Source organism: Salmo salar, chromosome ssa02 (genome assembly GCF_905237065.1).
Source record: "Salmo salar chromosome ssa02, Ssal_v3.1, whole genome shotgun sequence".
Taxonomy (NCBI): domain Eukaryota; kingdom Metazoa; phylum Chordata; class Actinopteri; order Salmoniformes; family Salmonidae; genus Salmo; species Salmo salar.
In genome coordinates this window covers 16090045-16102544 of record NC_059443.1, presented here as the reverse complement: position 1 = coordinate 16102544, position 12500 = coordinate 16090045, and the positions used below count along the sequence as shown (strand labels likewise).

General features: G+C 41.9%; 2 protein-coding genes across 4 annotated transcripts in view; one reads left to right on the top strand and one right to left on the bottom strand.

Moving 5' to 3' along the window:
• Window positions 1-11062, top strand: part of LOC106597751 (ATP-dependent translocase ABCB1-like) — a 35462-nt gene extending 24400 nt beyond the window's left edge. Inside the window, 9 exon segments of the mRNA XM_045698466.1 lie at window positions 817-900; window positions 970-1173; window positions 1406-1506; window positions 1668-1808; window positions 4844-5000; window positions 5213-5410; window positions 6150-6356; window positions 7162-7308; window positions 9174-11062. Of these exon segments, the coding sequence (XP_045554422.1) occupies window positions 817-900; window positions 970-1173; window positions 1406-1506; window positions 1668-1808; window positions 4844-5000; window positions 5213-5410; window positions 6150-6356; window positions 7162-7308; window positions 9174-9380 (1446 nt within the window). The 3' untranslated portion in view covers window positions 9381-11062.
• Window positions 11037-12500, bottom strand: part of LOC106576069 (peroxisomal carnitine O-octanoyltransferase-like) — a 49350-nt gene continuing 47886 nt past the window's right edge. For all 3 annotated transcript variants that reach the window (XM_045698473.1, XM_045698474.1, XM_045698471.1), the window contains one exon: window positions 11037-12313. In XM_045698473.1, the coding sequence (XP_045554429.1) occupies window positions 12193-12313 (121 nt within the window). In that variant the 3' untranslated portion in view covers window positions 11037-12192. The remainder of the gene's footprint in view (window positions 12314-12500) is intronic.

Genomic DNA, 12500 nt, shown 5'->3' with positions numbered 1-12500 from the left:
TATTTAGGCTTATAGGGTGTTTAATAAAGGTGTTTAATTAGACTTATAGGGTGTTTAATAAAGGCAAGACAGTTTATTTATGCTTATAGGGTGTTTAATAAAGGCAAGACAGTTTATTTAGGCTTATAGGGTGTTTAATAAAGGTGTTTAATTAGACTTATAGGGTGTTTAATAAAGGCAAGACAGTTTATTTATGCTTATAGGGTGTTTAATAAAGGCAAGACAGTTTATTTAGGCTTATAGGGTGTTTAATAAAGGTGTTTAATTAGGCTTATAGGGTGTTTAATAAAGGCAAGACAGTTTATTTAGGCTTATAGGGTGTTTAATAAAGGTGTTTAATTAGGCTTATAGGGTGTTTAATAAAGGCAAGACAGTTTATTTAGGCTTATAGGGTGTTTAATAAAGGTGTTTAATTAGACTTATAGGGTGTTTAATAAAGGCAAGACAGTTTATTTAGGCTTATAGGGTGTTTAATAAAGGTGTTTAATTAGACTTATAGGGTGTTTAATAAAGGCAAGACAGTTTATTTAGGCTTATAGGGTGTTTAATAAAGGCAAGACAGTTTATTTAGGCTTATAGGGTGTTTAATAAAGGTGTTTAATTAGACTTATAGGGTGTTTAATAAAGTTGAGACAGTTTATTTAGGCTTATATAGTGTTTAATAAAGGTGTTTATTTAGGCTTATAGAGCGTTTAATAAAGGTGAGACTGTTTATTTAGGCTTATAGAGTGTTTATAGGCTCATATAGGTTATAGGGCTTATGGAGTGTTTATATAGAGACAATTTGAACATGTCACTCTCTTCGTCCTCCTGTAGGAGTTGGGCTGGTATGACAGTCACAAGAACAGTGTTGGAGCTCTCACCACTAGACTGGCTACAGACGCAGCACAAGTACAGGGGGTAGGTAGTAAGTACACACATGAACACAACGCACACACACACAGTAACCCTCCCTCCCTCCCTCTCCAGGCTACAGGAGTGCGTTTGGCCACTCTGGCCCAGAACGTGGCTAACCTGGGCACCAGTCTGATCATCTCGTTTGTGTACGGCTGGCAGCTGACTCTTCTCATCCTGTGTGTGGTACCTGTCATGGCTGTAGCTGGAGGCATACAGATGAAGATGCTCTCTGGTCACGCCGTCAAAGACAAGAAAGAGCTAGAACAGGCTGGCAAGGTACACAACCACTCACACACACATTCTTATTCTCTCTCTTCATAGATTCCTACATTTGACTCAGTGAATATCTATACATTCTTCTCTCCAGTCTAACCAGTGTGTGTGTGTGTGTGTGTGTGTGTGTGTGTGTGTGTGTGTGTGTGTGTGTGTGTGTGTGTGTGTGTGTGTGTGTGTGTGTGTGTGTGTGTGTGTGTGTGTGTGTGTGTGTGTGTGTGTGTGTGTGTGTCAGATTGCCACAGAGGCCATAGAGAACATCCGTACGGTAGCGTCTCTCACCAGAGAGCAGAAGTTTGAGTCTCTGTACCAGGAGAACCTCATAGTGCCTTACAAGTACGTGTGCTACAAAGTTGGTCATTTCCATGATAAAAAGTCCTGTGTTTTTAATGTGTCAACAGTGTCAGTCTTGTAAATGTACTATATTACATTTGTTTATGTAATCACCCCTCTCTTTAATCTCTCTCTCTCTCCCCCCTCTCGCTTTTCCTCTGTAGGAACTCTCAGAAGAAGGCCCATGTGTATGGCATCACATTCTCCTTCTCTCAGGCCATGATCTACTTTGCCTATGCAGGTTGCTTCCGCTTCGGAGCCTGGCTCATAGAGGAAGGCATTATGACCTTTGAAAATGTCTTCCTGTGAGTACAGCAGCTACCTCTGAATGGGTTACTTCAGTCATGTGTCCATGTTCACAACTGTCCTTATAGCCTTTTCCTATGTGACTATAAGGCCATGTTGGAACGACTCAATTGCTTCCCTAATATGGATGCTGGGTGGAACAGTAGTGTACCGATGTGTGTATACATTGTACAATACAGCTCAGGTACAGTAGTGGAGGATTTGTGTATACATTGTACAATACAGCTCAGGTACAGTAGTGGAGGATGTGTGTGTACATTGTACAATACAGCTCAGGTACAGTAGTGGAGGATGTGTGTGTACATTGTACAATACAGCTCAGGTACAGTAGTGGAGGATGTGTGTATACATTGTACAGCTCAGGTATAGTAGAACACACCCCAGCCCAGCTCATCTAGGCCTGACAGGAATGTCCAGTATTACAGTGGTCAAAGGTGGTTGTGGTTAATCATTACCTTACTGGGAGGTCAACACTGATCTAGGGACTCATCACTGTAGCAACAATGGCCATATAGCCATGACATGTCTAACATGTGACCCATAGAAATGGATGTTATAGAGTAGATATCACGACTAAAGGCTTAGATACATTTTATTTGAAAAGGTGTACATAAGGCAGTCATAACACTGTCATAACAGCAACATAACATCTGTCATAAACAGATGTTACTATTGTCATTAAAGCTGCAATATGCAACTTTTTGGGCGACCCAACCAAATTCACATAGAAATGTGAGTTCTATATCTGTCATTCTCATAGAAAGCAAGTCTAAGAAGCGGTAGATCTTTTCTATTTTCTCTATTTCTATGCATTCATCTTTTAAGTTTAGTTTTTGCGTCTTTTACTTTCGCTTTTGTTTTATACCAGCTTCAAACAGATGAAAATACCATATTTTGGGTTATTGAAAATATATTTCACAGCGGTTTAGATTCTCTTCTGCTTGTTTTGTCCCATAAACTAAAATTAGGCAAACTATTAGAATTTTAGCAACCAGAAAATGGCAGAGCGATTTCCTACATATTGCACCTTTAAGTGTCATGCGTTGTATTATGTCACTTTCAATGTGAAGTTCACATTTCTTTGGCATTACTTCAAGATAATTTAAGTTTAACCTAAATTAGACTTTAGCGAGCTTGATTCAATAGTTTCCGAGCTTGATAGACTGTTTTAGCATTTGTGACGCAAAACCAATGCTAATTTTTTCATGCTTCATGTCCAAATCATAGCATCTTAAATTGATTGTGTAACTCGATGCAGTTATTTATCGCTTTTCATTACAGTGTTATCTCAAAGCTCTACATGGGCAAATCATTTGAATCAAGGCAGGAAATAGCAAAAGTAGGCTAGGTGCTAAAATACTTTTCAGATTAGGACTATGAGAAAGATAGTCTGTAGAAATGTGTTTTAAAGGCTCCAGTTGATGTAGCGGCTCTCAGATGGTCAGGGAGAGCATTCCATAGGCGAGGGGCAACGGAGCAGAAGACTCGGTCCCCCATAGTACAGAGACGTGCCTTGGGGACTTGAAGCAGTGGTGATTTGGACATGATTTGAATATGAAGCTCATAAATATAATATCGGTAACATTGACTTGCATTGGATTTGTGCCACGAATGCTAAAATGTTACCATTTGGAAACAGTGGCCAGGTAACCAAAACCAAAGCAGCCCATAGACTGCTTACAGGGTAAGGAAACCAATATGTAATTGTGAACGTTGGGTGAACTATCCCTTTAAGATACATGTTAGATAGGGAGAAACCTGCTCTCTCTGTCTCTCTCTCTCCAGGGTGATCTCTGCAGTGTGAACTATCCCTTTAAGATACATTATATATACAAAAGTATGTGGACACCCCTTCAAATTAGTGGATTTGGCTATTTAAGCCACACCCGTTGCCGACAAGTGTATAAAATTGATCACACGGCCATGCAATCTCAATAGAAAAACATTGGCAGTACAATGGCCTTACTGAAAAGCTCGGTGACTTTCAACATGGCACCGTCATAGGATGCCATCTTTCCAACAAGTCAGTTCTTCAAATTTCTGCCCTGCTAGAGCTGCCCCAGTCAACTGTAAGTGCTGTTATTGTAAAGTGGAAACGTTTCAGAGCAACAACGGCTCTGCCTCGAAGTGGTAGGCCACATAAGCTCACAGAATGGAACCGCCGAGTGGAACTGCAAAATCGTTTGTCCTCGGTTGCAACACTCGGTTCCAAGTTCAAATTGGAAGCAACGTCAGCACAATAACTGTTCGTCGGGAGCTTCATGAAATGGGTTTCCATGGCCGAGCAGCCGCACACAAGCCTAAGATCACCATGCACAATGCCAAGCATCGGCTGGAGTCGTGTAAAGCTCGCCACCATTGGACTCTGGAGCAGTAGAAAATCGTTCTCTGGAGTGATGAATCACACTTCACCATCTGGCAGTCCGGGTTTGGTGGATGCCAGGAGAATGCTACCTGCCCCAATGCATAGTGCCAACTGTAAGGTTTGGTGGAGGAGGAATAATGGCCTGAAGCTGTTTTTCATGGTTCTGGCTAGGCCCCTTAGTTCCAGTGAAGGGAAATCTTAACGCTACAGCATACAATGACATTCTAGACGATTCTGTTCTTCCAACTTTGTGGCAACAGTTTGGTGAAGGCCCTTTCCTGTTTCAGCATGACAATGCCCCCGTGCACAAAGCGAGGTCCATACAGAAATGGTTGGTCGAGAGCAGTGTGGAAAAACTTGATTGGCCTGCACAGAGCCCTGACCTCAACCCCATCGAACGCCATTGGGTCACGTGATGGTTACAAGCCAAAAAAACTTATTTGGCACTATATAGAACCATTTGTTTTTAGTGTATAACCTGTTCTCTGTCTCGCTCTCTCTCCAGGGTGATCTCTGCAATATGAACTATCCCTTTAAGATACATGTTAGATAGATCATAACCTGTTCTCTCTGTCTCTCTCTCTCCTGGGTGATCTCTGCAGTATGAACTATCTCTTTAAGGTACATGTTAGATATATTGTAACCTGTTGTCTGTCTCTCTCTCTAAAGGGTGATCTCTGCAGTGCTGTACGGAGCCATGGCAGTAGGAGAGGCCAACTCGTTCACGCCTAACTACGCCAAAGCCAAGATATCAGCATCTCACCTTATGTTCCTCATCAACAGAGAACCTGCCATAGACAACTGCTCACAGGAGGGAGAAACACCGGTACACACACACACACACACACACACACACACACACACACACACACACACACACACACACACACACACACACACACACACACACACACACACACACACACCACATCACACCCAGTGGCTATCACAGTGGAGAGTTGTGGAGTGATTATATAGTACATGCCAGGAGATTATTTCATGAACGGATGTTCTTCTGCCTCCCTCTCTTCCCTCCAGGACCACTTTGATGGTAACGTGCGTTTCCAGGGGGTGAGGTTCAACTACCCGTCCCGTCCAGACCTTGCTGTCCTGCAGGGACTGGAGCTGAAGGTGCAGAAGGGCCAGACTCTAGCCCTGGTGGGCAGCAGTGGCTGTGGGAAGAGTACGACCATACAATTACTGGAGAGGTTCTACGACCCACTACAGGGCACAGTGGTGAGTTCACACCGACACACATACACACACACGTTATGTTCTTCTATCCTTGTGGGGACCTAAAATTCATTTCCATTCAAAATCCTATTTTCCCTAACACCTAAACCTTACCATAACCCGAACCCTAACCTAACTCCTAACACTAATTGTAACCCTAAACCTAACCCCTAAGCTTAAAATAGCCTTTGTCCTAATGGGGATGTGGGAAATGTCCCAGGAGAGAGAATTTTTGTTTTACTATCCTTATGAGGACTTTTGGGGATTTTAGGTCCCCACAAGGATAAAAGAACCAACCAACCCACACACACACAAACGTTTTCACACACGTGTATACACACATTGATTATTAAAGCTATATGTACTGTACGTTTAATGACCACTGTCATCAGCCAGACAGTGAGATATTTGCTGGAATTTTTATATGCAAAAATCCATGAAAACATAGAGCCCTCATGTGTCTCCATGTGTGACTGTGTAGATATTCTCCTACTGAAACACGGTTCTATAATTACTGATTGACAGGCCAGGATGTTGACACTGTTGCTTCATAACGCTCTACTATTCTGGCTCTACTGTACTGAGACCCTGTACTGAGACCTTGTGGGTTATGATCCTGCTCAAAGTGCATTTGTGTGTTCATGTGGAGGTTATTGCCCTGCTAAGGCCACTGATAAAATGACAAACAGTAGAGGATTATCCAACTTTGATGTTAACTCTTCCTCCTCCTCTTCTTCCTCAGATGTTGGACAACAGTGATGCTAAGAAGCTGAACATCCATTGGCTCAGGGCCCAGATGGGCATCGTATCCCAGGAGCCTGTGCTGTTTGACTGTAGTCTGGCAGAGAACATTGCCTACGGAGACAACACACGCAAAGTTACCATGGAGGAGATCCAGAGTGCTGCTAAAGCTGCCAACATACACAGCTTTATAGACGACCTGCCTCAGGTACACACTAATACTACTACTGTCACCACTACTACTACTACTACCACCAATACTACTACTGTCACCAATACTACTACTACTGTCACCAATACTACTACTACTACTACTACAACTACTACTACTACTATTACTACTACTGTCACCACTACTACTACTACTGTCACCAATACTACTACTACTACTACTACTACTACTACCGCTACTGCTAATACGCATCTTCTGCTTTTGTGAGTTTGGTTTCTTGGGATCTCTACATCAGCACCAATACCCTAATAGTGGCTGCATGGTCAGATAACCACAGACAGACTGATAGTGGTATCAGCTTCTCTCAGATGCCGTGCCAGAGATAACACTGCAGGTCATTACTGGAGTAATGTCATCTTAGTGCTGTTCCCTGTGTAAGGGTGAACTGTCTTTCACTCTGAGGGTTTACCACCTGTAGGACTGAAAGAGATTATGAGCTGGTTTCACACACAGATTAAGCCTAGTCCCAGACTAAAAATAGATTTTAAATGGCCTACGTGGGTTAGTCCCGGGCTAGTTTTAGGCTGGGATTCGATGCAAGGCACATTATAGGCACAGAGCACTACACAGCCAACAATACACTTTTCAAATACATTTTCCCCAGATGTTCACGGAGATCGCGTTCATGGGAAACGCTGCGCATGTCAGCTCAATCGTAAATTGAATCCCGGCCTTAATCTGTGTCCGTAAAACCAGCCCTAGGTGTTATGTCATGTGTGAGATGACGAGGATAACCTCTTTCTTTCCCTCCATCTCCTCTTCCCTCCATCTCACTGAGTAGAAGTATGACACCCAAGCTGGTGACAAGGGGACCCAGTTGTCAGGAGGACAGAAGCAGCGTATAGCCATTGCCAGAGCCATCCTCCGCAACCCCAAAGTCCTGCTGCTGGACGAGGCCACCTCCGCACTGGACACAGAGAGCGAGAGGGTGTGTGTGTGTGCATTTGTGTTCTGTAAAACTATATATATATATATATATTAGCTTTAAATTGTTTATCTTGGGTTAAACGTTTCGGGTAGCCTTCCACAAGCTTCCCACAATAAGTTGGGCAAATTTTTGCCCATTCCTCCTGACAGTGCTGGTATAACTGAGTCAGGTTTGTAGGCCTCCTTGCTTGCACACGCTTTTTCAGTTCTCCCCACAAATTTTCTATAGGATTGAGGTCAGGGCTTTGTGATGGCCACTCCAATACCTTGACTTTGTTGTCCTTAAGCCATTTTGACACAACTTTGGAAGTATGCTTGAGGTCATTGTCCATTTGTAAGACCCATTTGGGACCAAACTTCCTGACTGATGTCTTGAGATGTGTAACAGCTGTCTTCAAAAATGGACCAAGGCGCAGCGGGAATGTGGATACTCATAGTTTTTTAAATAAACTTAAGTAAAGCATCCACAGGCAAAAACAATAAACGATACTCACAAAGACAGGAACAGTTTTGCAGGCACACAACATGCAGTGCAAAAACAACTACCCACAACCCCAAAGAAAAACACACACTCCTATATAGGACTCCCAATCAAAGGCAACTCAACACACCTGCCTTCAATTGGGAGTCCAATCACCCACACAACATTTAACAAACACAAACCCCCTGCCACATCCTGACCAAGACTAACACAATTATGCCCTCTGCTGGTCAGGACGTGACAAGATGTTGCTTCAATATATCCACATAATTTTCCTGCCTCATGATGCCATGTATTTTGTGAAGTGCACCAGTCCCTCCTGCAGCAAAGAACCCCCACAGCAAGATGCTGCCACCCCCGTGCTTCACGGTTGGGATGGTGTTCTTCGGCTTGCAAGCCTCCCCCTTTTTCCTCCAAACATAACGATGGTCATTATGGCCAAACAGTTCTATTTTTGTTTCATCAGACCAGAGGACATTTCTCCAAAAAGTACGATCTTTGTCCCCATGTGCAGTTGCAAACCATAGTCTGTCTTTTTTATGACGGTTTTGGAGCAGTGGATTCTTCCTTGCTGAGCGGCCTTTCAGGTTATGTCGATATAGGACTTGTTTTACTGTGGAGATAGATACTTTTGTACCTGTTTCCTCCATCATCTTCACAAGGTCCTTTGCTGTTGTTCTGGAATTTATTTGCACTTTTCGCACCAAGTACGTTCATCTCTAGGAGACAGAACACGTCTCCTTCCTGAGCGGTATGACGGCTGCGTGGTCCCATGGTGTTTATACTTGCGTACTATTGTTTGTATAGATGAACGTGGTACCTTCAGGCGTTTGGAAATTGCTCCCAAGGATGAACCAGACTTGTGGAAGTCTACAATTCTTTTTCTGAGGTCTTGGCTGATTTCTTTTCATTTTCCCATGATGTCAAGCAAAGAGGCACTGAGTTTGAAGATAGGCCTTGAAATACATCCACAGGTACACCTCCAATTGACTCAAATTATGTCAATTAGCCTATCAGAAGCTTCTAAAGCCATGACATCATTTTCTGGAATTGTCCAATCTGTTTAAAGGCACAGTCAACTTAGTGTATGTAAACTTCCGACCCACTGGAATTGTGATACAGCGAATTATAAGTGAAATAATCTGTCTGTAAACAATTGTTGGAAAAATTACTTGTGTCATGCACAAAGGAGATGTCCTAATCGACTTGCCAAAACTATAGTTTGTTAACAAGAAATTTGTGGAGTGGTTGAAAAACGAGTTTTAATGACTCCAACCTAAGTGTATGTAAACATCTGACTTCAACTGTAAATCTCTATGTGGATTCATGATACAGACGTTTTAACTACTGGATGTATTTGTCTCTGTCCGCCCTCCTTTCCCCAGGTGGTGCAGGACGCCCTGGATGTGGCTCGACAGGGCAGGACGTGTATCGTGGTGGCCCACCGCCTTTCCACCATCCAGAACGCTGACCTCATTGCTGTCTTTCAGAAGGGAGTGGTGGTGGAGCAGGGCACTCATCAACAACTACTGTCCCAGAGAGGAGTATACTACTCACTGGTTACCACACAGCTGGGCCATGGCAGAAACTGAGGGAGGAGAGGTGGATGGGGGGAGGGAGAGGCTGAGGGTGCAGGGAGAGGCTGAGGGTGCAGGGGGTTGCAGGGAGGGGCTGAGTGTGCAGGGGGGTATTTTGTATATAAAAGGAAGAGGTGGTGGTGCTGTATTTCAGTTATTTATTCAAAAAGTATCACATCTGTACCATAGAGTGCCTGTGTGCCAAATGAATACATGGAACACACACACATATACACACACGTCTGCGCGTTACTGTAAACTGCATGGAACTAAGCCAATGAGACTGAAGCAGTGTGTATCCTCAATATTCAGATTATTACATTGATTTGTTCAATTGTTTTGGGCTTAAATTAAAACTCCACCCAAAAACTATATTTTGGTATTTATTTCATTAGTCCAGGTTATGTAACTTTCAATATACAGAAATTATCCCCATATGGGGCAGCAGGTAGCCTAGTGGTTAGAGCATTGGACAAGTAACCGAAAGATTACTAGATCGAATCACTGAGCTGACAAGGTAAAAACCTGTTGTTCTGCCCCTGAACAAGGCAGTTAACCTAACCCACTGTTCCTAGGCTGTCATTGTAAAGGATTTGTTCTTAACTGACTTGCCTAGATAAATAAAATGATGCATTTCGGATCATATCATACGAAGCAAAATGCATCATACAGGGATGATTTCTGTATTTTGAAAGTTACATATCTTGAAAACTTGAGTGCTGACAAGCAAAACATTTGGGACCATGTCAACAATGGACTAATGAAACAAATACCAAAATATAGTTTTTGGGTGGAGTTTTCCTTTAAAAGCCCAGTGCAGTCAAAAACTAGATTTCCATGTGCTTTATTTATTTCCACACTATCAGGTTGGAATAACACAGTACACAAAATAACTGCACTACACTGCATTTGCACTCTGTTCATCTCTCTGCATTTAGATATATTCATACTGATACTGTAAAATTGTACATCCACTGTATGTCATCTGTATATCAACTTATATATTTCCACACTATGAGAGAATAAAGGTGATTCTAAAATTGTGAAAATTATGATAATGCCCTTTTAGTGTAAGAGCTGTTTGAAAAGCACGCCTGAAATTTCTGCCTGCTTTGGTGGGATGGAGTTTTGGCCTACCTGGTGACATCACCAGGCATACATTGGTTAATAGACCAATAACAGCTAGTTTTCAGTTTTCCCCTCCCCACTCCGACAGTCCTAGCAAAATTCTTGATTGAGAAATTGCTCTTCGCTATGAAGTAATTTTTATTTAAAAAATAAAATTTTTAATTGAAAACAATCACAGTAAGGTACTTAATTGTTACCCAAAATGATTTGATATTGCGATAAAAACAGGACCTTTAATGTTGAGAGCAATTATTTTTGTAATTATCATGAGATGTGGCCTTTCAAACTGTCTCTGTGCTATGCTCATGCTACTGGAAGTGTCTGAGGTATTTAAAAGGACCAAAGAGTTCCTGAATGTTTTGTTTAACTTAACTGTAGGTAATATGTTGAGTGATATACACACACCAGAGGGTTGGGGCTCAAACACTAACAGTATATTGATACAAATCACGTTCCTGTTTCTAGAATTGCACTGAATTAACTGACCTCTGCTTGGGTATGTACTGTATGTATGCATAACTTTTTTCCTTATGTAAACAGGTGTCATTAATAAAGATGTTTTATTTGAATATTTGGGCTCATGACATGATTCATTCACTTTGATTTGTCAGTTCAATCACACCAAACAACTTTCATATTCAATGAAACATTTTCCAAGTTTACATTGTCAGTAAGTCAATACTATAATTTTCCTACTGTAAAGTAGGTTACATCATTTTCACTACTTTAGGCATTAAAACAGCTTATTTTCATTCTGTTGATTGAATCAAATGCAGCGCTCGTCTTTTATCACTTTCCTATCATTTAGGATGATTTAGGATCAATCAAAACCACTATCCAGATCTCTGGGGACAGACGAAAATAAGGACACAGCAAAAAGGCACATTTGAATTTACTTGGGTATCTTTCCGTCTCACCCAAACACCGTTTCATTGATCATATCCAGCCAAATGCATAATCCTCGAGTGATGTGCAAAACATAAAAACAATACTTTTTCTTGCCCTGGAAACTGGAAAACAGTTTTGATTGAGTAGGGCCCTTACATAATACCCATGAGGCCTGAGGTGAGACAGTAGTCAAAGACAACATGACCCGTTTCTCTCTGTTTCTCAATTTCACAGCTACGACGACAGTTACGTTCTAAAAGAGTAATTTCAACCAATCAAGAACATCTATGCCTCAGTCACTCTTCTGGAAAAGCCAACCAATATAGAAAAAGAATACTATTCATGAATCACTAATGACCAGGGACAGGTGACGCGATGCTACGCTGGTCACTGCAGGCTGGAAGTGTTATGGTGAGGGCGAGTTAGGATGTGTGTGTTAGCTTAGCGCTGTACAATGCATGACATGGGTTAACACTAAATGTTTCTCACAACATAAAAACAACAGACTAAATCTAAACAGAATTGTGGTAGGAAGTTCAATCTATACATTTTGAAAACAGGGAATCCCCAATCTAGATGCTACATAAAATCACAGAGAATGATTCACTAAGTGCAAAATTGTTGAGCTGCATTTGTTGAGCTGCATTTAAACAAATAATACATCTCTTTTTAAATGTAGAAAACAATAAATGTGCCTTTGCATTGATCTGTGCAGAACTAAACTATTATTGACTACCATCTTCAAACTGTGTGTGTGTGTGTGTGTGTGTGTGTGTGTGTGTGTGTGTGTGTGTGTGTGTGTGTGTGTGTGTTAGAGCTGAGCTGTGGTAGCGAGATGTAGCATCTCATGTAGGGAGGTAACCAGGTTCTGGAACAGTGTCTCTGCATCCGTCTCTGGACTGGACTTCCACGCCGTACAGGAAGCCACGATCCTGAAACAGGAAGTACAAGTCAGATACTGGACACTTGTAGAGGTTTTAAAAAATCTGTCCATCATAGAGAGGACAGAACAACACAGCTGCACTTTCTAACTACTACTATTAAACTTCACCCTTGACTTCACCTTGACCCCCACTAACTAGATGACACGGCAAACAGCTGGAATAGTAACTGTTATCT